The sequence below is a fragment of the Mustelus asterias genome, chromosome 19 (assembly GCF_964213995.1).
Source record: "Mustelus asterias chromosome 19, sMusAst1.hap1.1, whole genome shotgun sequence".
Lineage (NCBI taxonomy): Eukaryota > Metazoa > Chordata > Chondrichthyes > Carcharhiniformes > Triakidae > Mustelus > Mustelus asterias.
Window position 1 is genome coordinate 39,178,334 of NC_135819.1, and position 27,067 is coordinate 39,205,400.

The window sequence follows — 27,067 nt, forward strand, 5'->3', positions numbered from 1 at the left end:
TGCAGAATTCGGGAATGTGTTGGGGACGGGATAAACAGGCTGCACACAAGCAGTTGTTCCTTAAAGTTAGGCACTTGTGCGGCCGCACGACAATCTTAAAGAGTCCACACAGTGCAATAAATGGGGCTATGGACAGCGAGGGGGAATTAGAGGTAACATTAGTCCCATCCTGTCTTTTCAAGGAACCAGGGAACACAAGGGCCGGGATTCTCCCAAAAAAATTCCAAGTCCCCAATTCACATGAAAATGGGAGTAACTCCCACTGGGTTTTTTTAAAGCGGGATCTTTGGAATGAATCTCCCACACTCTGAGCATTGCAGAGTGCCCTAGCGTGATTCCCTCTGAAAATCAGTGGGCGGGGCCTATTCCCGCTGGAGGGGTCGGCAGCACAGCGCTGTGCATGCGCCAGTCTGTCAGTGCCAAGATCAGCGCGTGCGCAGTGGCCCCGCACTGCCAGCCTTCTCAATCGCTGCCCTTGCCGATCCTCCCCCCCCCCCCCCCCCCCCCCACCCCTTCCCTAGCTGCTAGAGCAGCATAGTGGGCGGGAAGAATCTCCCCCAAGACGTCATGCAAGTAGCCCCAAAGAGCACCATCCATTTGAACAGCAATGGAAGACTTCTGGGCAGATATATACACACACACACACACACATACACACACTGGCTTAACACAGTGATATGGGGTAGAAATCACAGGGTAAGAACAGGTAGTGTTTTGATTCAGCAACAATGATGAGGATTGCGAGAAGACAATCGATTTAATGCAGAAATCCAGGTTTTGAGCGCCCCTTGAGTCGAACATTCATACATCCCTTAAGCGACCTACTCTCCCACGGCAGATGTTAGAACATTAGGATATCTGGTCCATGTTAGAATTCACTTGCTTCCATACGTACAGCAGCAGAAGGTGGCATGGTTAGATTGGAACAATAGTTACTTGCCATTAAGCACGAAGTAAAACCAGTGAATCATTAATGAGGCAGGACTCAGGCACTCTTTATAAATCCGTACATTTCTGCGCAGGGTTTAAGTGAACAGATTCAAACAGACTATTGCAACTACAACCAATTTGGTTGGAATAGGGTGGCAGGAAAGGATGAGGGAAAGATTCCAAAACCTAAGATACCAGTGTTTTATGGACTCCTCGATCAGTAGACATCACGCGAGATGCCCTATAGCAGTGATATGAATGAAGCCAACCAAGAACAACCAGTTCTCACTCAAGATTCATAGAATCCCTACAGTGCAGGAGGCCGCCATTCGGCCCACCAAGCCTGAACTGACAACAATCCCACCCATGCCTCATCCCTGTAACCCCATGTGTTTACCCTGCTAAACACCCTGACACTAAGGGGCAATTCACCATGGCCAATCTACCTACCCTGCAATTCTTTGGTGTGTAGGAGGAAACAGAGTACCCATAGGAAACCCATACAGACACGGGGAGAGCGTGCAAACTCCACACAGTAACCCAAGGCCAGAATCGAACCCAGGTCTCTGGCACTGTGAGACTGCAGTGTTAACCACTGTGCCGCCCTATGTTGAGTTCTGTGTCATCACACACCCTTGCATGACAACTGTAGATTCTGGCTCTGAAAGCAAAGAACCCTTGACTACAGCAGATCATCCCTGGTTTTGACACAAATCTGTCACGGTTAGGCACAGATACAGGCAACTGGTCTTCCGTATTGCTTACAGTTTACCAACTGGCAATGCAGGAATGCACTGGTGCTATTCTCGTAGCTAATAGTAAAGTACCCAGAGTAGAAGAGCATATACATCAGCAAAACAAATTAAAATATAACCTACAAGCACTAAAGTACTTAGCGAGACAAATTCTCTTTCAATGTACCGTGTGGGCTGTCATATTGCGCTGAGCTTAAAGCTTTCAATTGATTTTAAAAAAGCAACAATGAAGTTTGGTGCTGTGTCAGAACAACTAGCTCCATAAATGTAAATATGTTGAATTGAAAGTAATAGTTCCCAAATGCAAAGCAGAAAAATGGAAGTGAAACACTCTGTAGTGGCAGTCTGCTGTGTGTAACATCTTTGGGTTGGTTTGCCATGTACATGCTCGTCAGTTCGGCCCATGGGAACATCCATCTTCATGCCATGTTGTACAGCATCTAGCCTACTGAAACAGAGGGCGAAATTTTCCCAACCGGCCCGCCACGGGAATCATAGCAGGCAGAATATGGACTGTGCAGAGGTCTGTTGACCTCAGATGGGATTTTCAGTCTTGGGGCAAACGCGGCAGGAAAATCCAGCCCAGAGTCATTTTACAGTCCTTTTTTCTAAAGCAGTTAGGACCCCACTAGCCCCTTCCCCGACCTCTAATCAAAACTATATCAGCATCAATTTAGCTGCTTTAGTATATGCCTGTTCAGTATATGCGTTGATTTGTACTGCACTACCCAAAAGGGAGATGAGCAGATTCAATGGTAATGAGTTGGATAAGTACAAAGGGAGAGAAAGGTGCAGATCTCTGGAGCTGACACAAGATCTTCCTTGCTACATTGTTCCCATGATTCTATGCATGCTCCATCAGGACAAGGAAATTCAGTACACTCAATATGTACCTTAAACTCAACCATCACAATGCTGGTTTGCCCATGCATTTCACTCAGTTTGTTCTCTAGCCAGGTATGGGGATAGAATCCTACAGTGCAGGAGACGACCATTTGGCCCATCGAGTCTGCATGAACCACAATCCACCCAGCCCTATCCCCATTACCCCATACATTTACAATAGCGAGTCCCCCTTACACTAAGGGGCAATTTAGCATGGCCAATCCACCTAAGCTACACATCTTTGGAGTGTGGGAGGAAACTGGAGCACTTGGGAGGAAACCCACACAGACACGGGGAGAATGTGCAAACTCCACACAGACAGTGACCCAAGCCAGGAATCGAACCCGAGTCCCTGGCGCTGTGAGGCAGCAATGCTAACCACTGTGCCACCATGCAGGTCACAGATCTGTTATCAGCCATGGTTACATGGCCTGAGAAGTCAGGAATCATTCCTTTCCATCTCCTGCAAAGAGCTGAAGCATTTCATTGCCTAATAATGAAAGCGCTTTATTAACCACCTCATAAACCTTGCTGTACGAACATTCTTTCCCCCCAGGTGTTGGCCGAATATAGTCTGTCCATTCAGAGTTGTTAGCAGGCACACATACAGTAAATGATTCTCTTTCACCTTGGGAGAGCTGCCAATTTGCAATCTGTCACGACAGCTTCTGCTACTGGTCTCTGGTGTATCAGGGTGTGTGATGATGCAATCATACATTCAGTTTAAAATAAAGAGGAGAAGACCTGCAGGTGCTCTAGAAAAGCTACAGCACAAACAGGCCCTTCGGCCCACAAGTTGCGCCGAACATGTCCCTACCTACTAGGCTTACCCATAACCCTCTATCTTACTAACTTCCATGAACTTATCCAAAAGTCTCTTAAAAGACCCTATCGAATCCGCCTCCACCACCACTACAGGCAGCCGATTCCACGCACCCACCACCCTCTGAGTGAAAAACTTACCCCTAACATCTCCTGGTCGATATCTTGCCAATTATGAAGTATTTTATAAACATATGAACTAGGAGCAGGAGTAGGCCACTCAGCCCCTCGTGCCAGAGCCATGGCAAGAGATGTTTCCACTTGCAGGGACATCAGATGTCAGCTACGACTCTCACCAACTTTTACAGAAAGCATTCTTTCTGGTTGTATCACAGCTTGGTGTGGCTCCTGCTCTGCCCAAGACCGCAAGGAACTACAAAAGATTGTAACCCAATCCATCACGCAAACCAACCTCCCATCCATTGACTCTGTCTACACTTCCTGCTGCCTCGGCAAAGCAGCCAGCATAATTAAGGACCCCACGCACCCCGGACATACTCTCTTCCACCTTCTCCACTGTGTGGAGTTTGCACATTCTCCTCGTGTCTGCGTGGGTTTCCTCCGGGTGCTCCGGTTTCCTCCCACAGTCCAAAGATGTGCGGGTTAGGTTGATTGGCCATGCTAAAATTGCCCTTAGTGTCCTGGGATGTGTAGATTAGAGGGATTAGTGGGTAAAATATGTAGGGATATGGGGGTAGGGCCTAGGTGGGATTGTGGTCGGTGCAGACTCGATGGGCCGAATGGCCTCTTTCTGTACTGTAGGGTTTCTATGATTTCTATGATTCTATGATTTCTTCCGTCAGGAAAAAGATACCAAAGTCTGAGGTCACGTACCAATCGACTCAAGAACAGCTTCTTCCCTGCTGCTGAGAGACTTTTGAATGGACCTACCTTGCATTAAGTTGATCTTTCTCAACACCCTAACTATGACTGTAACACTACATTCTGCACTCTCTCGTTTCCTTCTCTATGCTTTGCGGTATAGTGTGCAGGAAACAATACTTTTCACTGTATGTTAATGCATGTGACAATAATAAATCAAATCAAAATTAGGGTTCATAAATATACGATAATCACTATAAATTAATAATCACTAATAACTTGTCTTTTATTACAAAGGGAATGGAATATAAAAATAGGGAAGTTTTGCGCTAATTGTATACGGTGTGAGTGAAAAAACATCTGGAGAATTGTGCACAGTTTTGATCTCCATATTTGAGAAAAAGTATAACTGCATTAGGTACAGTTCAGGGAAGGTTCACCCGACCGATTCCTGGGACAAAGGGATTATTTTATGAGGAAAGGTCGGACAGTTTGGGACTATATCCATTAAAGTTTGGAAGAATGAGAGGTGATGTTATTATACAGTTAAAATCCTGAGGGGCTTTGACAGGGTGGATGATGAGGGGATGTTTCCCCTTGTGGGGCAGACTAGAACAAGGAGGCACAGTTTAAAAATAAGGGTCTCCCATTTAAGATGGCGACAAGGAGAAATTTTTCTCTCAGAGGGTCATGGGTCTTCCCCAGAGATAAGTGGAGCCAAGATAATTGAATATTTTTATGGCTGGGTTAGATAGATTCTTGATTGACAAAGGGTGTCAAAGGACATAGGTAGTAAATAGGAAAGTGCAGTTGAAGCCACAATCAGATCAGCCATGATTGAATCAAATGGGGGAGCAGATTCGAGCAGGTGAATGGCCTACTTTTGTTCCTAATTTCAATGTTTGTACATGCTCATAAATTCATGAATTCGCCACCATCTGAAGTGGTTGAGACAAACAGTGTTGATGCAATGAAGGGAGGCCAGATAAAGAGAGAGAAATTAGTAGAAAGTTATACTGATAAGGCTTGATGAAGATGGGGTGGGGGGAGGGCGAAGGTTCATGTGAAGCATAGCTATTGACATGGGCCAGTTACGCCAAATTTCTTGGGTGTCTGCGTTATGGGTACTATGTAATTTAGTGCATCAAATTACAGTGCTGTGCATGCTAAAACCCAGATTCCTGAGATGATGTGATTTTGATTTGATTTATTATTGTCACATGTATTAGTATACAGTGAAAGGATTTGTTTCTTTCATGCGATACAGACAAAGCATACAATTCATAGAGAAGGAAACGAGAGAGTGCAGAATGTAGTGTTACAGTCATAGCTAGGGTGTAGAGAAAGATCAACTTAATGTGAGGTAGGTCCATTCAAAAGTCTGATAACAGGGAAGAAGCTGTTCTTGAGTCAGTTGGTACGTGACCTCAGATTTTTGTATCTTTTTGCTGATGGAAGGTGGTGGAAGAGAGTATGTCTGGCGTGCGTGGAGTCCTTAATTAAGCCAGCTGTTTTTCCCTCAGAGTGCTTGGAAGAATGCGTTGGAAACAAAATTAGAAGATAGCGATGATCTTCACTGTCACCACCTATGCATCACCAACTGGGGAGGTGCTGGCCCAGTGGTATTATCGCTGGACTATTAATCCAAATGTTCTAGAGAATCGGGTTCGAATCCTGCCATGGCAGATGTTGGAATTCAATAAAAAATATCTGGAATTATATGATGACCATGAAACCATTGTCGATTGTCGGAAAAACCAACTTGGTTCATTAATGTCCTTTAGGGAAGAAAATCTGCCATCCTTACCTGGTCTGGCCTACATGTGACTCCAGAGTCACAGCAATGTGGTTGACTCACAACTGCCCTCCAAGGGCTAGTGATGCCCATGTCCCACAAATGAATAAAAACAATCACCAATGGTTATCTACTTATAGATGGCCTGCAAGGACAAACAATCCGTTACGAGGACCACTTGAGTCTAAGCCTACTCCTGGTGCTAGCAGGACTGCCCGAGAGTTCTTCAGCATCATCAAATGCCAGGACACTTTTTTTTTTCCTGAATCCATTTCATCACAAATATTACTGAAAAGACAAAAATATGGTCCACAGAAATTGGGAGCTAATTATTTACTGTTCCGATTATAGAGTTGCAGACACCAGAGTAGATTTGGAATTTAGGCTGGAGGTTCAACATGCATGTTTGTAAGCTGCCCAATTATCTGCCGTTAAAATTACTAACTGTAAGACTGTACGGGCCGTGTATTCAATGTGTTGACCTCTGAACTGGAGTCCTAATTCACACTCCGGTCGCCTGATACTCAGTGGTGAGACAACTTTAAAAAGTCATTGGGAGATTCATCATGCAACTCAAAATCAGCGGATGGTGGAAAATCACATGTTGTGCCGTTATACAAGAGACTGGCTTTCTAGAAAAGATTTTCCGCCATGCAAAATGGGTGAAGAAATAGAAACATGAATTTAATCCCACGAGCCTACAACCAAAGGTTTTATTTGCAAATGTCGAATAGGTTGTAGAACCTCCAAATATTCCGCAGATGTGCTAACATGGCAATGTGCCAATAAGGATTATGAGTATCACATGAAGAAAATAAATCTTGATATGGTTTTCATAAAATATTAATACGGTACATTTTCCGGTATGAATGCCAGATCAGTGGTACCTTGGAGCACTGAGCATGGTTCTTAGCGACAATGTGCAGGATTTCCTGATTTTTGCTTCTTTAACCATTCGTAACAGATTTCCACTGCCAGTTGGGCCTGCTTGAGGGCTGTGTGCTGCTAGTGGGGGTGAGGAGCAACACATAGCTGGAATTCTTAAAGGCTGTAGTACTATTTCAAAGAGCTACATCTGTTGCTGTGCATTTAAGCAGAAGTCATTGGTCCTTGTCCAACTTCCTAGGCATGTTTGGAGGTTATTGTAGACAAAGCACTTGCAAAGATTATTTCCGAAGAAATATCCAGGGTATTTGGCGAGGGGTGGATATCAGAGACAACAAAGTCTGAAACATCTAAATGTGAGAAAAAAAGACTATTCGCCTCAGGCAGAGCTATACTGGAAGATGCCACTGATCTGTCCATGTATTTGAAGTGCTGTTCAACATGCTTATATATAAGGTGTCCAAATGATGTTCTTGGGAACTACTTGGACCTCGTTATATCAGTGCACTGCGGTGGTTTATATTAATGTCAGAGCCTTGAAAACAAGGATGAGAATTTTAAATAGGTTGGCCTATGTTTATTTAATAAGATCAGAATGGGGAGTGTGAATACACTAAACAATAGATTTCTCTGGCTTCATAATAGAGATTGGGGGGGGTATTTTCCCATCCCGTCTGCCACAGGAATCGTAGCATACAGGGGGTGGACCATGCAAAGGTCTGTTGACCTCAAGTGGGATTTTCTGGTTTTGGGGCAAACAGCCAGAAATCCTCTCCAGAGAGTCTATAGCCGCCTTAATATGGGGTTTAAACTATTCATACAGGTTTTCCAGGGCAATGGAAAGGTTGGGGAGTAGGAGGTAATTCGTGTAAATTTCTATTTGGAGCATTCCTGGTTTGCCACACTGCCACGGTAATAGGTATGCATGGAGGTCCCTTTTTATTTTGGATTTATCTCTGCAATTGCTCAGAGAAGGGTTCAGTTGATGCTTAGAACTTTTTGGAGCCAGTGGCAGGGGCTGTCCAGAAGAGTGTTTTCTGATTGCGAGTCACTAAGCAGGGTCACACTGTGACCCTGCTTGAGATGGGGAGTTCACAATCGTGATGCGTTGAAGGAGAGTAAAAGAATTTGTCTAGCTGTATGCTGGTGAAAGGACACCAGGAAGTCTCATATCTTGAAGAACAATGGGTATACTGAGGAGAATCAAACTGAATTCCTGTGAGCTGTGGCACACCTTGATTTGGTCCCAGGAGAAGTGAAAGAACACAAGATCTTGTAAAACATAGGGGGCATTTTGAATGGTTAAAAAAGCAAGGAGAGTGCTGTTGGGATTTTGGACTTAAAGAATAAGTGTTTACAAAATTATAGTGTTAACTTAGTAATACCTAATTATTTAACCCTTGCACAGTAAAGGTTCTGTTTAAAGTGTGAAATCTCGTGTGTAATTCTTTGGAAGTGTGTTGTGAATCTGAAGAGCTGGGAGGAAGTATCTGAGGAGACGGAACCCAGAGGAAGGTCCACTAACATGGGGGCCATGAATGAAAGTTAGGAGGTCAATGGTTTGGTGGAAGCAGAGGGAGGTCTCATGGACAAGATGAATTCGGGGAGGGAATGAGGGGAGATGAAAGAGAAATGAGAGAAAGAAATGAGAGAAAAACGCGAGAAAGATGCAGACTTTCGGGAAGTTTGTGAAAAATTGGTGAACTGGGAAGTAGCAGCAGAGGAAGTTGAATAGGTGATCTCAATCCTAGTGACAAAGCTCACGTACTTGTTATTTTCATAACTGGCATTGATAGAACATCCCGTGACAAATTAGGATGAAGTAGACACATAGAAGTCAGAGAGACCCAAGCGCTGCCTCAATGACAGGGGTTGATTGGAGGCCTTAGTGAACAGAAGGGCGGCACGGTAGCACAGTGGTTAGCACTGCTGCTTCACAGCTCCAGGGTCCCGGGTTCGATTCCCGGCTCGGGTCACTGTCTGTGTGGAGTTTGCACATTCTCCTCGTGTCTGCGTGGGTTTCCTCCGGGTGCTCCGGTTTCCTCCCACAGTCCAAAGATGTGCGGGTTAGGTTGATTGGCCAGGTTAAAAATTGCCCCTTAGAGTTCTGAGATGCGTAGGTTAGGGGGATTTGTGGGTAAATATGTGGAGGTAGAGCCTGGGTGGGATTGTGGTCGGTGCAGACTCGATGGGCCGAATGGCCTCCTTCTGCACTGTAGGGTTTCTATTCTATGATGAGAAACCTACAAAAAGTAGATTTCTTTATATATTCTTTCGCTCCGCTTGTAGACATCACTTCTTAAGGTGGGTAAGGGCATTCCACCTCCGATGGAATCTGTCCTGCCTGGCATGTCTCCTTTCACCCACATCTTCATTTTCCAAATGACAGGGAAATGAAAAAGGAATCTCGATTCGTTTTTCAGGCCAGAACTCTGGGAGAAAACCTATGCTGAAAGCAGGCAGAAATGTGAACCAACACATCGAATTATTCTTCCGCTCATGCCCTTTTCGGACTGAGGAAAGGAAAAATGTCTTCACCCAGAGGGATGGTGAATCAGTGAAATCCACTACCAGAGAAAGTAGTTGAGGCCAAAACGTTGAGTGATTTCAAGGAGGAATTAGATATAGCTTTAGGGGCTAAAGGGATCAAGGGACCAAGGGATGTTGGGGGGGGGGGGGGGGGGGAAGAGGGGAATCAGAATATTGATTTTGATGATCAGCCATGATCAGAATGAGGAGCAGAGCAGGCTTGAAGGGCCGAGTGGCCTACTCCTGCTTCTAGTTTCTATGTTTAGGTACTGTATTTGAGTGTTCTCAAAACACCATGCATCTTCTTTGAAATGCTGACTTCCTGTCAGTTCAGAACATGCCTGCTTCCGATTACTCATTTCCTGGCAATGAACTCTCAGAACACAGAAAAATCCGGGTTCAATTCTCAGGAAATTAATTATGTGCCAATATACATCCATCACCATATTTAGATAACATTAGACTTTCACCTTTTCTTTTGCTGAGGACCCAGCTTGGCCTGAAATTAAGTTCACAGGCAGCTCAGAACAATCGATTCTTTGCAATTACATTTCTTAATGGAAAATTAGAACATTTCAATTGCATCTTTTGTTTGGATGCGTCACCCTGGTCACTAGCACTGCTGGTATCAAAGAACAACAGGTGCTGAGCGGTAGGGAATTTCCGTAGATATAATGTGTGATTGCGAGTGAACGTAGATATTTCGCGTAGTTTGTGCTCATCAATATTAATCATATTATTGTGAAAGAGCTTGCATTTGTGTAGCCTTGCTCATGACACGGGGAAGTCCCAAAGTGCCTCATAACCGCCAGAGTGAAGACATTGCTGCAACGTAGGAAAACACAGCAGCCAAGTTATGCAGAGCAAGATCCCACAAATAGCACTGATTGTCAATCCATGTCGGCAAAACAACAGGGTTGTTAGTGTGGATAATGAGACATGTTTTCCGGTGGCTCACCATGTGGCCACTTCAGAGTCTTGTATGTTCCAATGAGATCATCTCTCATTTTTCTAAACTCCAAGGAAATGTAGACTCCAGTTACTCAGCCTCTCATCATAAAACAAACCCCTCACCCAAGGGATCAATCCAGTGAAATAAAATAGAAAATTCTGGAAAACCTCAGCAGATCTGACAGCATTTGTGGAACGAGAAACAGAGTTAATGTTTCCAGTCTGTATGACTCTTGAACTTTCGCTGTACTGCCTCCAATGCAAGTATACCCTTTCTTAAATGTAGCGACCAATATCGCGCACAGTGCTCCAGAGGTGGTCTGACCAAAACCCAGTACAATTGTAGAAAGGGTTTTTTACACCTGCTCTTCAATCACCTTACAATGAAGGCCAACATGCCATTTGTCTTCCTAGTTGCCTGCTGCAGTTACATGCTGACACATCAAAGTCTCTTTGAACATCAACACTTACAAGGCTCTGACCTTTTCTATTCTTTTGAGCAAAGTAAATAACTCCACACTTCCCTACATTATATTCCATTTACATTCTTGTTGCTCATTCACTTCTTAGCAGACTATGTCTCTTTACAGCCTCACTGTGCTCACCCTTAGTTTACCTTTTCACGTAGCTTTGTATCGTCAATAAACTTATAGACACATTACTCTCTGGGAGGGATTTTCTGGTCACACACACTCTGAAACTTGAAATTCCCACCTGAGACATTTAAATGATCCACCAATTTGTCTGTCTCACCTTCAATGATTCCTGTGGCGGGTGGGTCCAGAAAACTTACCCCTCTCTCTCATCTACGTTTTTGATATAGATTGTAAAACTGATGTCCCAGCACTGATTCTTGCAGCATTCCACTATTCACTGCCTGCCAACTTGAAAATGCTGTGCTTATGCCCGCTCCCTGCTTCTTGTCTGTGAACCAATCCTTTATCGATGCTAATATGTTACCCCCAACTCTATGAGCCCTATTAGATGGATTACATGGAGCTTAATAGGATGGAGGGTTATAGGTAGGTCTAGAAGGTAGGGATGTGTTCGGCACAACTTGTGGGCCGAAGGGCCTGTTTGTGCTGTAGTTTTTCTATGTTTCTATTAATATTTTGTGTGGCACCTTATCAAATGTTTTTTTGGAAATCTAGGTATACTGCATCTACTGGTTCTCCTTTATCTACCCTACTCTAATAAATTTGCCAAACATGATTTCTCTTTATTAAAATCATGTTGACTTGTTCTAATCATACTGTGCTTTCTAATAATATATTCCAGCATTTTCCAAGATCCTACTGATGGCCACTGACGAGCCACCCCTGCTGCTGGAAAGCAGGCTGCAGAAAATTCTGCTGGTTGAAATCTCAACTGGCAGGAATTCCAAACGCCCCAATTCAGTGAAAGGTTAGCCAGGCAGCAATTGCTCCCGCGGCCAATAGGGAATTTCTCACCTTTCATCGCAAGGAGCAACCCCTCATCTGTACCCAACATCCAAACCCTAACTCCAATGGTAACCTTTTACCCTCGTTCAGAGTAAGCTGCTAGCCACATGCTGTGAGGTCACTTCCTCCTTTCACCCCAACGAGTAACCTCTGACTGCTCAAGGTGTCACATCTTTTGAAAACGATATTTGTTATTGGAATTAAAGTGGCCTTAACTAAAAACAAAATAGAGAAATGATGTAATGTAACGATTACGTGCAGGCAAACTCAGAAATGCAAAATACAAGTCACAGCCACTCAGCTCAGCATGAGTTAAATGAATCTTTGTTCCACTTTTCTGCTGCCTGGAACTTTACATGACCAGTTTGTTCTTAAAACAGCCACTTTTAACCAAGTGAAGGTCCTGGCAACGCTAAAATGGACTAGTGCAGAAAGGGGGCATTTCCTTGGGAGTATAAAATTTGCTGGCTTACTGTTGCTGTTCCGCAAGCATTAGTTCCATGTGTTGAAGAAATAAAGCATTCATTCAATGCAAAAATGTGTGCTGACAGCTTAGTAGGATATCTAGTTTACGGTCCAATATCCCCAAGAAGCCCGCAGGATTCCCAATAGATTGTGAAGTGCCATGGTTAGCATTTTCTAACCAGGCGCTGCACTCAGACTCACTATAACCTTGAACATTGCAAGAGTTGAACAAAAAGAAAACAAAGCTAGGAGTGGGAGAATTAGTATCTGAAGAATTTCCTATCATAAACATTATGTGCAGTTAAAAATACTCTCTCTAGAGATTATCGCAAACACAAATACTAACTTACTATTTATATCAAGCTTTACACAGACCCCAACGAATTTTCTAACAAAGGACCTGTGTGCATCAGAGGTTTTTTTTTAAGATTCCAGAACAAAAATGGAAAATGAGATTGGATCGTATTACTGACTACTAGACGTTACTTATATAATGAGGCAGCTACCATTGAGAATTCAAAGTTTCAAAGTAAGAAGTGCAGCTGTTAACACCCTCGTTGCTGGTTCCGCTGAAGGTTTCACTATTATTTTAAAAGCTAGTCTTCACATTAATGCCCGTTATGAATGGGCAATCCTACAGGGATCAGGAGGCAGTGGGGGAGAAGAGGCAATGGGGGAGGGGATTGACAGTGGGGCACTGGGAAATGACAACAGAGAAGTATCAACCAGAGGCGGGCTGCATGGTGGTTAGCACTGCTGCCTCACTGCCAGGGACTCGGGTTCGATTCCCAGCTTGGGTCACTGTCTGTGAGGAATCTGCACGTTCTCCCCGTGTGTTTCCTCCGGGTGCTCCAGTTTCCTCCCATAGTCTGAAAGACGTGCTGGTTAGATGCATTGGCCGTGCTAAATTCTCCCTCTAAACAGGCGCCCGAGTGTGGCGACTAGGGGATTTTCGCAGTAACTTCATTGCAGTGTTAATGTAAGCCTACTTGTGACACTAATCAATAAACTTTTTTTTTTAAAGAAGGTTTATTTGATCGAGGCCTTACTTTGGCAGACACTTAATGTCGCTATCTCCTTTGACTCAAATGCTGGACATACTTCTTCCCAGCGCTCAGATATACAGAATGTTGCTTTTCAAAGCCATTCAAATTAAAAATGCATTTACCATAGTATTTACAGCACAGAAACAGGCCATTCAGCCTAACAGGTCTACGCCAGCATTCATGTTGGTCATGAACATGCCTGGTTACAAGCATTACCAAGAATATAACAAAGCTAACCATTTAGAAGCCAACAGAATTGTAAAAGGCATTTCACAGGATGGGTGTCTCCCAGTAGCGAGATTAGCAGTTTTAGACTGAGCAGAAAAATACATCATCACGCTAATGGGAAACACCTTAGTTAGATGATTGAATCATTTAGGGGAGGTATAGCTATGAGGAGAGGTTGGAGAAACTTGGTTTGTTCTCACTGGAATGACAGAGGTTGAGGGGCGACCTGATAGAAGTCTACAAGATTATGAGAGGCATGGACAGAGTGGATAGTCAGAAGCTTTTTTCCAGAGTGGAAGAGTCAATGACTAGGGGGCACAGGTTTAAAGGAGATGTACGAGGCAGATTTTTTACACCAAGAGTAGTTGGTGCCTGGAACTCGTTGCCGGGGGAGGTAGTGGAAGTGGATACGGTAGTGACTTTTAAGGGGCGTCTTGACAAATACATGAATAGGATGGGAATAGGGAGATATGGTCCACGGAAGGGTAGGGGGTTTTAGTTGAGTCGGGCAGCATGGTCAGTGCAGGCTTGGATGGCCGAAGGGCCTGTTCCTGTGCTGTAATTTTCTTTGTTCTTCGTATACACAAGTTAATCTTTTAGACCACAGAAGCTGAGGGGACAGACAGCAAATATGCAGAGAACCAAAGTGAAAAATAGTATAATTGCCAACCTTTTGTGGAAGCAGAGGCAGATCCCATCTACCAGCCTGTAAGTGAGTTCCAGCTAGCAGACCAGAAGCAAGAGTGCAGAAACCTTTGTGAAGGCAGTTAAAAACCAGATCTTTGCTGAACCAAGAAGAAACATTCCTTAGAATAGCTCCTCAATTGTACACAGTGTGCTAACTATACGCTAGCCTTTACTTACAGATCTATTGAATTGGATGTTGTTTGGGAAGAGCCAAGTCCTAAAGAATGCAGATCTTGCAAACATACTTTGAATCAGAAAGGGTAATTTCTACATAAACTGTGTGGGGGTGTTTAGTAGTTCTTGAATGTAACTGTTTTAGAATGTTACAGTTCTGTTCATGTATATGTGTCTTTTCATTATTGTAATAGTCTTTAATAATGGTCATACTAAAATTGGGCTGGTTACTGTTCTCATAATATAAAAGCACATTACTGCGGACGCTGGAATCTGAAACCAAAAGAGAAAATGTTGGAAAATCTTAGCAGGTCTGGCAGCATCTGTAAGGAGAGAAAAGAGCTGACATTTCCAGTCCTTTGACAAAGGGTCGTCTGGACTCGAAACATCAGCTCTTTTCTCTCCTTACAGGACTTGCTGAGATTTTCCAGCGTTTTCTCTTTTGGTTACTGTTCTCACTGGGTCTTGCATGTGACTCCTCACACCATTCTTGTAAATAAAATTGTACACCCCATGAACCGGGGTTCCACATTACATTCAAATCCCTGAATTTGAAGAATCCTAGGAACAAATTGGAGTAATTAATCTTCATTTGCTTTTTTTTTCCCCTCACAGATAATATAAGCTGGGTTTGTAAAAATGCTCCTTCTGTCCCTCCCTATTTCACTTCACCTTATCGTTTTCTCCCATATATGTGTTTATCTAACTTCCATTTCAATGTATCCCTGCGATTTGCCTCAACCACTCCAAGTGACAGCAATTCCACATTCTAACCACTCTTCTGGGTAAAGATGTTTCTGGTGACCATCTTATATTTACAGCGGCCCCTACTTTTGGACTACCCCAAATGTAGAAACTAGTTTTCCTACAACTGTGGATGATTGGAAGGCTCAAATACATCAGTTAGATTTATATTTTCATTCATTTCTTGATGATTGTGTTTCTGCCAACATTATCACCCTTTGTGTCCCTTGATCAAACTAGATTTGTTCTTTTTGCCCCCAGCTTGACACTAATGAGTTTCCCAATATGAACTGCCTTAGCTCAAGAAAAGGCCATGAGGAGGGTCTGGTTGCAGGAGAGATGCTCTGTGCCCATCAGCAGCTAATTCCTCACCCATATGTGCAGGTAGAGGTGAACCGCCCTCAAGTTTTGCCAACAATTAGTGTGTGCACAGACCCCTCTTCCCAAAGCAAACTGATAGCATCACAAGTACGGGACCTGTCAATTCCTCCAATAACCATTTTGTTGTGGGTTGTTATCTGGTCAAAGAGTCAAGTGGTTTGAGTAGTAATCAGGAACATTAGTTATTAATGCTGCTCTATTAAAGCAGCAACAAGCACTTTCAGCTGCCATTAGAAACTCTACGATAAACTGTAACAAGAGTTGCAAGAGACCATATAATCCACACTCCAGTCACTCTGATTATAGCTGAGCATCTGCCTCAACTCCACTTTCCTGACTGCTCTCCATATCCTTTGATTTTCTGAGAGACTAAAGATCTGTCCATCTTAGCCTTAAATATATTAAATATAGGAGTATTCGCAACCCTTTGAGTAAAGAAATTTCTCCTCATTTCAGTTTAGAGTGATCAGTCCCTTATCCTGAAACTGTGCCCCCACCTCCCCCGTGCTATAGATTTCCTAGACAGAGAAATCTCAGTGCCTCCCCTGTCAAATCCCTTCAGAGTTTTCCATGTTTCATGGCCAGGAGACTTATTTGTCAAAGCTCAAACGAACACCAGTTCCAGGACTCAAACCCCCCGAGATTCACTATGGCCAGTTTGGTTCAAGTGATAGCTCAAAAAGAAGTGAGTTTCAGCCTCGCGACATACTTTCATAGGATCCATACAGTGCAGAAGGAGGCCATTCGGCCCATCAAGTCTGCACCAACCACAATCCAACCCTGACCCTATTCCCGTAACCCCACATATTTAGTCTGCTAATCCCCCTGACACAATTTAGCATAGCCAAGCAACCTAACGCACATATCTTTGGACTGTGGGAGGAAACTGGAGCACCTGGAGGAAACCCACGCAGACACAGGGAGAATGTGCAAACTCCACACAGACACACACCCGAGGCCAAAATCGAACCAGGTCCCAGGCATAGGCTCGTTCCAATGATGCTTTGAGTTTGGGAAAGGCAATTCCAGCTTCCCAGCTTATTTCCCTTGAAGAGTTCCATCGGCACTCCAGTGCTTGGGGTTGGCAATGAAAAGTGAAGCTGTGGCCGCCTACCTATATCCTGTGCAGCAGCAGTGCTAACCATGGTGCCACCGTGCCATCCTGCCAGGCGCCTCTCTCTCTCTGTCACTGGACTCAGAACTGCACTGTACGCAAGCCCAAAAGCACTGGTATTTTCAGGGATAACCATTAGCATGGCCAAGACAGATTGATCGCACCCTAGTTTGGTGACTTAAAGCACCCTGAAACAACAGGACAAGCTTCAGGTGTGCAATGTACTTGTGGTTGTTTAGAAGGGCCTCCTGGGAGCTGGAGAGCACCGAGCCCTGAGATTTACATTAATCCTGGGTGTGGGGAAAGTCATGATGTGGAGATGGCGGCGTTGGACTGGGGTAAGCACAGTAAGAAGTCTCACAACACCAGGTTAAAGTCCAACAGGTTTATTTGGTAGCAAATACCATAAGCTTTCGGAGCACAGCTCCTTCGTCAGATGGAGTGGATATCTGATATCTGAGTGGATATCCACTCCATCTGACGAAGGAGCTGTGCTCCGAAAGCTTATGGTATTTGCTACCAAATAAACCTGTTGGACTTTAACCTGGTGTTGTGAGACTTCTTACTGTGGGGAAAGACCATGGATTTTAACCTGGTGTTGTGAGACTTCTTACTGTGGGGAAAGAGGCAGGGGACAAGAGGCGATGCATCTCTGCTCACCTCCAAACTCTTTAGCCTAGCCCCAGTACTCCCGTGATCCTCCAGTCAGTGGGATTTAGGTAGGTGGCCACAGCTTTATTTTTCATTGGCAACTCCCAAGCACTGGAGTGCCGATGGAATTCTTCAAGGGAAATAAGCTGGAATTGCCTTCCCCAAACTCAAAGCATCATTGTAACGAGCCTGTGCCTGCCATAGAGGAATGACCAGCAACAACATAGAAGATAGGAGCAGGAAGAGGCCATTTGGCCCTTCTCGCCTGCTCAGCCATCATCACGCTTATGGCTGATCGTCCAACTCAACAGCCTAATCCTGCTTTCTCCCCGTAACCTTTGATCCCATTCACCCCAAGTGCTATATCTAGCTCTTGAATACATTCAGGGAAAAGCTCCAAAAATCTTGGGTTGACATAAAAAGAGGTGGAGACATATGGAGATGGACTGAAGAAAGATCTTTTTGTACTTCCCTGACTAAAGAAGATATTGCGAATATTTAGGAGTATCTTTTTGGAAGTGTGGGTGTGCACACTGAAATCACTGATGCTTGCTCATGAATTCTCAATAAAGAGAGCCAAAACGTGAGGCAGTGTATACTCATAAACCAAGCTCCCCACTCCCATCAAATGGTTAATTGGTAAACCCTCAATCAATCACAATTGATTGATTAGAACTTTGTCCATGTAGTTTTCATGCATGGTGAAGTATTTTCCAGACTGGATTTCATTAGACACTTGCTTACAAAAGGGCAAATGAAAGGGCTCCCAGTGATGGAGGTACTTAACTTGAGTGCAGATGCATGTGTGATTTGCCAACTCAAATTTCAACAGGTTAAAAATTAGACTGGTCAAATTTGAATTCCTCTGTGTTCTCATTATGTGACGCTCAAGTTCTCTCCCAGTGTTTTTAAAATGTTTCTGTGATATACCTAAAGAAAACCAATTATTCAGAAAGTGGGGGCATTTCTCCTTGTTCTCCTGTTAGCATTTATCCTCCAATTGACATCACCAAGACATCTCCTGGCCTTTATCTCATTGCTGCTGGTGTTGCATGAATTGATTGCCATGTTCTCCGTATTATAACGGTGACTATGCTTGAAGACAAGTACTTGAATAAATCATAGAATCTCTACAGTGTAGGAGGAGGCAATTCAGCCCATCGGGCCTGCATCGACCACAATCCCACCCAGACTCTATCCCCATTACCCCAGGTATTCACCCTGCTAATTCCCCTGACACAAAGGGGAAATTTACCATGGCCAATCAACCTAACCCGCACATCTTTGGACTGTGGGAGGAAACCGGAGCACCCGGAGGAAACCCATGCAGACACGGGGAGAATGTGCAGACTCCACACAGATAGTGCCCTGAGACTGGATTTGAGCCAGAGTCCCTGGTGCTGTGAGGCTGCAATGCTAACCACTGTGCCACTTGCTGAACATCCTGAGCTTGTGAAACACTTGCATTCATAAAGCACCTAGATTTCTGAAAACCTAATCAGAAATACAATATTTGCTTTTGGCATCAATTAGCTTTTGCAATGCATCTAAAAATAAATCAAAACACTCCCACTATCTCAAGTCCTGTTTTTCTCTCCCAAGTAAAGTCAAGCTTGCCAACTGAAGAAAATTTAAATTATACTGTTTTGCTAATCGTTAATAGTTGGTAAGGAATCCTATTCATCTCAGAGTTTCTATCAAAATAGAACAGGGAAAAAAGAAAAGTGTATTCACCACTGGAAATCTAATCCATGTCCACGTGGTATAATGGACAACAGTTTAATCACTTGGTTGGCGAGTTTTAAGCTGAAGGTCTTTGGGGAATTGCCATAGCCTAGGAGGGAGGAAGATTAGATACACTCGAACACGTTCCTCCAGAAATGATCAGAATCATTCGCATGGCCCAACTCTCTCTTCCTTGGTACAGATACACTGCTGATAGAGTGGACTGCTTTGAGTGAAGGAAGAATAATCAGCTGATGGTTTGAAGTCACCAGAACGGCCATCTGGACTCTGGTCTTCCAGTTGCTGTTTCAGAAAACAACAGCCAATATGCCCCCAGCTCTGACGAAAGGGATTTACCTCTTTGTCGAAAATAATCTTGATGGAGAACCTATTCCCTTCTTTCTCTGGGTGTTACACGAATTGGGCCCCTGGTGGTGACCCAAGAGGAACATGAGGTAGAAGAGGTGCAGAGGAGGTTCACAAGAATGGTGCCAGGGACAAGAAGCTTCAGTTAGGAGGATAGATTAGAGAGGTTGGGACTGTTCTCCTTAGAGAAAAGGATGAAAGGACATTCTCATGAGGGTTCTGGACAGAGTAGAGAAGGAGAAACTGTTCCCACTAATAAGAGGATCAAGAATGAGAGGACGCAGATTTAGAGTGATTTGCAAAAGAGGCAAATAGAATGTGAAAAAAACTTTTTCACACAGCGAGTGGTTGGGGTCTGGAAGTGTGGTGGAGGCAGGTTCAATCGAGGCATTCAAGAGGGCATTAGATGATTATTTGAATAGAAACAAGGTGCAAGGGTATAGGGTAAAGGAAGGGTAACGGCACTATGTGATGATGCTTGTTTGGAGAGCCGATGCAGACACAGTGGGCTGAATGGCCTTCCTTTGCGGCATAACAGTTCTGTGACTCTGTGAGAACAGGGCAAAGTTGCTTTGTCTAATGGACCTGACTTCCTCCAGCTGAGAAAAGCTACCAAACTGACCCTGATGGGGACACAAAGAGGTGAAGGCTTGACCTATATTTGTCCATCCCTTTAACTTGAGTTTTGTGCTTGGGGAGTAAATATCTCCAGGCACAAGTTAGACCATAAAACATTAGAGCAGAATTAGGCCATTTGGCCCATCGAGTCTGCTCTGCCATTTGATCATGGTTGATATGTTTCTCAACCCCATTCTCCCGCCTTTTCCCCGTAACCTTTGATCTCCTTACCAATCAAGAAACTATAAGTTACAAGATAACTAATCCAATAATTCTCTCCATTTTTGCAATACAGTTTAGAATTGTGTTAATGCAATGTACACATTTTTTTGAAGTGCCAGTCTGAGGCCCAGAATGCCTTCTCAAGTCAACATAAGCCATCTCATGACACTATTCAAAGAAGAGTATGGAGCTTTCCTCTCTCAACCTCATCTAAGAGACAAGTCAATCATCCCAAGTACTGCTTGTGGATTCGTCCCAATCGTTAATACACTGCTATGTTCGCCAGTATAACGCTGTGATATCCTGATCGGGATGTGACGAGATATTTCAAATACAGCTTTCAGCACGGGTCAACTGTACACACCCTTGAAATGCTACAACGCAGTGAATGACCAAGGTCTTCACTACTAAGGTGAAGGATTTTCCCCTATTTATTTATTTGTCACAAGTACGCTTACATTCACACTGTAATGAAGTTACTGTGAAAATCCCCTAGTCGCCACACTCCAGCGCCGGTTCGGGTACACTGAGGGAGAATTTAGCATGGCCAATGCACCTAACCTGCACATCTTTGGACTGTGGGAGGAAACCGGAGCACCCGGAGGAAACCCACGCAGACACGGGGAGAACGTGCAAACTCCACACAGACAGTGACCCAAGCCGGGAATCGAACCTGGGTCCCTGGCGCGGTGAGGCAGCAGTGCTAATCACTGTGCCACCCCAAAGTAGGCAAATTCACCCCCATTCCTGGGGAAACAAAATGATAGAAATGCTTCTTCTTCATTAAACAAAATGCTTTGTGATGAGTTTGAATAGCAGAATGATACTTTGGGTGTGTTTATGTATCTAGCTAATGTCAAACCCAAACAAAAAGAATTGCTTTTTTAAAAAAACTAAATAGTGCTGCTGGAAAAACCCGAGGGATAATGGGACAATTCTGCAATCCCAGTGGGAAATCCGTGGGTTGGAGGTTGGGCTCACAATGTTGTAGCCTTATCTCCAATCCGCGCTCCCAATCTTCTCCACTGGGAATGCCTGATCCCAGAATGATCCCTCTAGTCTGTGCCAATTACAGCTAAATAAAGATAATTGCACCGACTTGGAAATATAAATAGGGCCCAATGAATCATAGGAAACAGATGTATGTCGTCAACTTGGGGCTTTGCAAAGAGGTTCATGCATTTCGCCGTATCAAAATAAAGGAACAACCAATCCAAGTGGAACCAAATTACTACATCTTTGTCAGCAGCTATTCGTTATATGGTCTGTGCCCACCCATAAGCTGACAGCTTCTGCCCCACCTGCCGCTTGGGGATGGTCTCCCTTTAGCCAAAACATCTGACTGTGCAGCCCCCAACCAAGATTGACAGTCAATATCACCATGTCATAAATCACAGCGCACTCCATTTGGCACATATTAACCTCAAACTATGTCACCAGTCTTTTCAATCAGAACCTGCATCGTGGACACATTGAGTGTGGCAACTAGGGGATTTTCACAGTAACTTCATTGCAGTGTGAATGTAAGCCGTACTTGTGACTAACAAATGAACTTTACTTTACTGGGTTGCTTACAGCATTGAATGCAGTATTGTAGATGTGCTGCATTGCCAGAGTTGTAAAAATCCTGCCTGTTTGTCTGGGTCAAGTAGACATTAAAGATTCTAGAATGATAATCATAATGTAAAGTGTCCACTGTGCTGGCCAACATTCCCCTCTCAAACAACCCACATGAAACAATGCAGATTAACTGGTGAGTCGTTTTATAGAAATGGACTGCACAGACTTTCCAAAAGAGCATCTCACCCAGCCCCTCCACTCCACCCTATCCCCATAACCCCATGTATTTACCATGGTTAATCCACTTAACCTAAACATCTTTGGATACCTAAGAGGAAATTTAGCATGGCCAATCCACCTAACCAGTACATGCGTGGACGGAAACCGGAACACCCAGAGGAAGCCCACGCAGACATGGGGAGAAAGTGCAAACTCTGCACTGACAATGACCCAAGCCGGGAATCGAACCCAGGACCCTGGAGCTGTAAGGCAGCAGTGCTAACCACTGTGCCACCAAGCCACCATTTCATTTGTTGTTCTGCCATTTCTTCCTACTTGACAACAGATATTGCATTTAAAAAGCTCAATTTGTTGAACAGGCAATACTAATGAGATATTATATAAAGCAGACTTTTCTCCCCCTCTTTGATATAAGTTGGGCGGAATTCTCCGGCTACGCTCACCTCAAAACAGGAAAATCCCACTCGAAGTCAATGGACCTTTGTATGGTCCGTTCCCCCCCCCCCCCCCCCCCCGCCGCCACCTGCGACTTTTCCCATGGCTGGCGGGGTGGGAGAATTCCGGCCAATGTTTCTAAGAAATGTTGCCAAGATGGAATTGGGATCTGCTTAGAATTGCACTTGTTTCTCCAAGTTCAATGAAACAAGCAGAAAACTGCAAGTGAGCACATTTCTGAATCACTGATTCCACCTTGGATGGGATGTACCGTGCAACCTGCCATGTGTTTCACAGTGGTGAGAGACGCCCCCCCCCCCCCCCATTGATTGGTGGCAGGATCTTCTAGTCCCACTCTTGTCAAGGGGTTTGCTGTTAAATGCCACCATGAATCACACAGCAGGGGGTGCATCATTGGCAGGATCTTACGTCTCCTGAGTGGCCGAAGAGTTCTGGCCAATCTATCAAATATTTTTAAGCAATGTAGATTTAACATTGCACCAACTCCAATGGAAGATTTTACAAGTTTGTGATTGGAGGTAAATTCACAGGTCTTGCTGCAATGAGTGCACACATCAGGGAGTTCAAAGGTGGAGCTTGCACACCTGAGCTAGATCTTGCACCATTTTTGCATGCACTGAAATGGGCATCACACAGGTCACGGGCATCCTATCTCCATGCCCAACACCCTCATTCAGCATCTCTATCATGCAGCAGAAATTGAATCAGAAGCTGGGATCTTCCAACACCTCCATGGCGGGACCCACCACAGGGGATGTAGATGAGCTCGGAAGCAGGGTCATCTAGACTCTACTCTCTCTCCACCGGTGCTGCCAGGCGTGAGATTTTCCAGCATTTTTCTGTTTTTGTGTTCTGCAATTTTCTGCAGCACCGAAAGATGTCTGCGACAGGCAGGGCCGCAAAATGCCAGCCGTTGAATTTACCAGTCCCACACAAACATGCACAAACCCTTACATTTCCACCTCACGCCTCATTTCCTCGCGCTTTTTCCTGCGTTCCTCACGGCGACGCTCAAACTCGTCCATGTCCATGTCTTACAGACAAACGTTCTCCGGTGCCTTGGTAAAGATCTGAAAAGAGCAAGTTATTTAATGATTAAAATACAGCAAGAGGGTTCGTGCAGGCGCATATTTGCGGGCCAATAGATGTATCTGTAACTCACACCATTCTAGAACTTTTACCACACCAAGCTTTGTGACTAATAAACAAACTTCTGATGAAAAAAAAAGTCTGCGCTTTTGATTTTGTCCAATAATCTGGATTACTTCACAACAAGCAGAACCATTTATATCCATCAACACCACATACAGATGTGAAACAAATGTAGGAAAGATTTTCAGAGAAAACAAGGAACGTGTTTAAAATGAAAACTCTGCTGATTATTACCAGCCAGTCAGTAGGAATGACCCTAACAGTAGGTCTTCAGTCTGTAAATATCGAGCAGTCGTTTTGCCACTTAAAAGCGCCCCATTCCAAACATTAACACTCTTTTGCTCAAGCCGCAGTGTGCGACAGAAAATGTTGTAGCAGAGACTCACATATCACATGCTGCAAGTATTCAGAACCCAAGTCTTACCGGTAACAAATGTTTCCAATTGAATAGATTAACGAGAAATAGAAGCGTGTGTTACATCCCTGGGACCACCCAGAAGCCTCAGAGTGCTTAGATTCCTTCCGCGAATCAGACTCTCTGACAGCCCAATCTCCCAGGTTTAATCAAACCATATCTTTTGGCTGATATCTATTAGCTAATGCTTGTTTGATTACCACAGCCGTGGGTTCCCCCAGCTCGGCCAGACATCCCATCGTTTTACAGCGACTGCAGTCTAGAAAGTGGCTACGAGCAAAAGGGAAAGCTGCCTTCGCTTGCTTTGTTTACAGAGCTGTCAGTGGTTTGCAAAACTCTGAAGGGAATCTGGCGTTTAAGGCCAACTCTTAGATTGCTTCCTGTACAGTGCTGGAGGCCTCCACTTCCTTTGGAATCCAAGCCCAGACCATCAGTGAGCGCTGAAAACATTCTGCAAGTTGTGTGCAGACAGGGGCACCCTGGATATGGCGGTGCCGGCTTCCTGACGGGTAGCTGACCTTGGCTTCAAATACATTTAGTTGATTTCACCTTTGTCAGGAAATTGAGAATAATCGCAATAAACTAAGATATATGACTGATAGTATTTAGATCTTTACAAAAACATCTGTTATAATACAGGATTGTCCTGTCCCAGCTTTAGGCTTTGATTCTCCAAAGGTATAGTACTCTTAAATTCTGTTGTCACCCTTTGGTGAACATTGTACTGAAGTACGTAGAGAGGTTACAGAATGTACTAGGTTGGAGTGTATACCATAGCATTTTAAGTGCCACGTAGAATCATAGATTCAGAATCCCTACAGTACAGAAGGAGGCCATTCAGCCCATCGAGCCTGCACCGACAACAATTTCACCCAGGCCGTTTCCCTATAACCCAACGTATTTATCCTGCCACTCCCCCTAAAGGGCAATTTAGCTTTGCCAATCAACCAAACCTGTGCATCTTTGGACTGTGAGAGGAAACCGGAGCACCCAGAGGAAACCCCCCACACAGACACAGGGAGAACGTGCAAACTCAGTGACCTGAGGCTGGAATCGAACCCGGGTCCCCGGCACTGAGAGGCAGCAGTGCTAACCACTGTGTCACCATACTGCATACAAAGCTTAAATTCTGTTCTCACTAATTTTCATATGTCTCAAGTTGACATTATTAACTGAACTTGGTGCTCTGGTTCAGGGTTGTCCAACTACATGACAACATCCTTAAAAAAGACATTTCAAAACTTCTAAATCCACAGACACAAACAGGGCGAATGAGAATATAGGATTCAGTTGCCAGAGTGTAGGGTCAGAGGTTTATATTCCTTCACTATGGGGAGGCAGTGGCGTAGTGGCATCGTCACTGGACTAGTAATGCCCTGTAGACCAGGGTTTGAATACCACCATGGCAGATGGTGAAATTTGAATTCTATTGAAAACAAATTTGCAATTAAAAGTCTAATGATGACCATTGTTGAGTATCATATGGTTCTGCTGTCCTTACCTAAAGTTTATTTATTAGTGTCACAAATAGGCTTATATCCACGCTGCAGTGAAGTTACTGTAAAAATCCCCTAGTCGCCACACTCCAGCACCTGTTCAGGTACACTGAGGGATAATTTAGCAAGGTCAATGCACCTAACCTAACCAATGCACCTGGACTGTGGGAGGAAACCGGAGTACCCGAAGGAAATCCACGCAGACACAGGGAGAACGTGCAAACTCCACACAGATAGTGACCCAAGCTGGGAATTGAACCCGGATCTCTGGCGCTGTGAGCCAGCAGTGCCAACCATTGTGCCGCCAGTACCTGGTTCTTCTGTCTTCCCTATCTGTGACTCCAGATCCAAGGGTTGACTACGACATGGCCTACCAAGTCACTCAGTTCAAGGGTAATTAGCCAGCAATACTGAATTTCAAAAAAACTAAGCCATTTTTACCCCACTGGGTGCAAGTGTCCAACTACAACCAAGACAACTTCCACTGCAAGACAATCTCTTCATAATCATGCACCATCCTGACTTATATGTACTTCACTGTTCTTTCATCATTGGTGGGTCAATATGTTTTCATATATAAAAATGTGTGACTATATGTGGCACAGATACAGAGATAGAAGGATGTGCCATCAGGGAAGGAGAGAAAATCAAAAAAGGATGAGAAAGAATGATGAACTACAGCTGCAGTCACACAAGTTGTTACCTCAAACAGTGCAGTCTCAATGCTGTGGAAATGATAAAAACTGTAATAAAAGCTTTAAGCAGCGATGGAGGATTAAATTGCACATCACCGAAAATGCAAAATTAGATTAGAAAAATCACTGAAGTGAATGGAAGACTTTTTGGTATTTGTTTTAAGAGTGGAGTTGGTGACAATGCTGTTGAAGAATATAGAGATATTGTCAATACTAGAGAGATCAGCAGACAGAAGATTCAGGAGAATGAGTTGGAGATTCCGAAACCAGAACAAGAGATTAGGATAGACGTAACAAGGATACAATGAGGAGGTTTTGTTTTATTCGTTCATAGGGTGTTGGCATCGCATGTTAGGCCAGCATTTATTGTTTTTCCCCAAATTGCCCTCGAGAAGGTATTGTTGAGTTGCCTACTTGAACCACTACTGTCCATATGTTACAGGCACACCCACAGTGCTGTTAGGAAAGGTGTTCAAAGATCTCCAGCAACAGTGAAGGAACAGCAATATAGTTCCAAGTCAGGAGAATGACTTGGAGGCAAACCGGGTGGTGGTTCCCATGCATCTGTTGCCCTTGTCCTTCTAGCTGGCAGAGGTCACATTTGCAGTGCATCTTGTAGATGGTACACATGCTGCTAATGTCTGTTGGTGTTGGAGGGAGTGAATGTTGAAGGTGGTGGGTGGAGTGCTCATCAAGCGGGTTGCTTTGTCCTGGATGGTATCGAGCTCCTCGAGTGTTGTTGGAGCTTCACTCATGCAGACAAGTGAAGAGTATTCCATCACACTCCTGACTTGTGGATAGCCTTTGGAGAGTTAG

General features: G+C 44.2%; 1 protein-coding gene across 5 annotated transcripts in view; it reads right to left on the minus strand.

The window, feature by feature from the left end:
- LOC144507898 (non-muscle caldesmon-like) overlaps window positions 1-27,067 on the minus strand; it is a 227,516-nt gene that overhangs the window by 124,379 nt on the left and 76,070 nt on the right. For all 5 annotated transcript variants that reach the window (XR_013500161.1, XM_078235377.1, XM_078235378.1 and 2 more), the window contains exon 3: window positions 23,448-23,563. Coding sequence is in view for 4 of the 5 variants with exons in the window: in XM_078235377.1 (XP_078091503.1) it covers window positions 23,448-23,524 (77 nt within the window). In the remaining variant the exon portion in view is untranslated. The remainder of the gene's footprint in view (window positions 1-23,447; window positions 23,564-27,067) is intronic.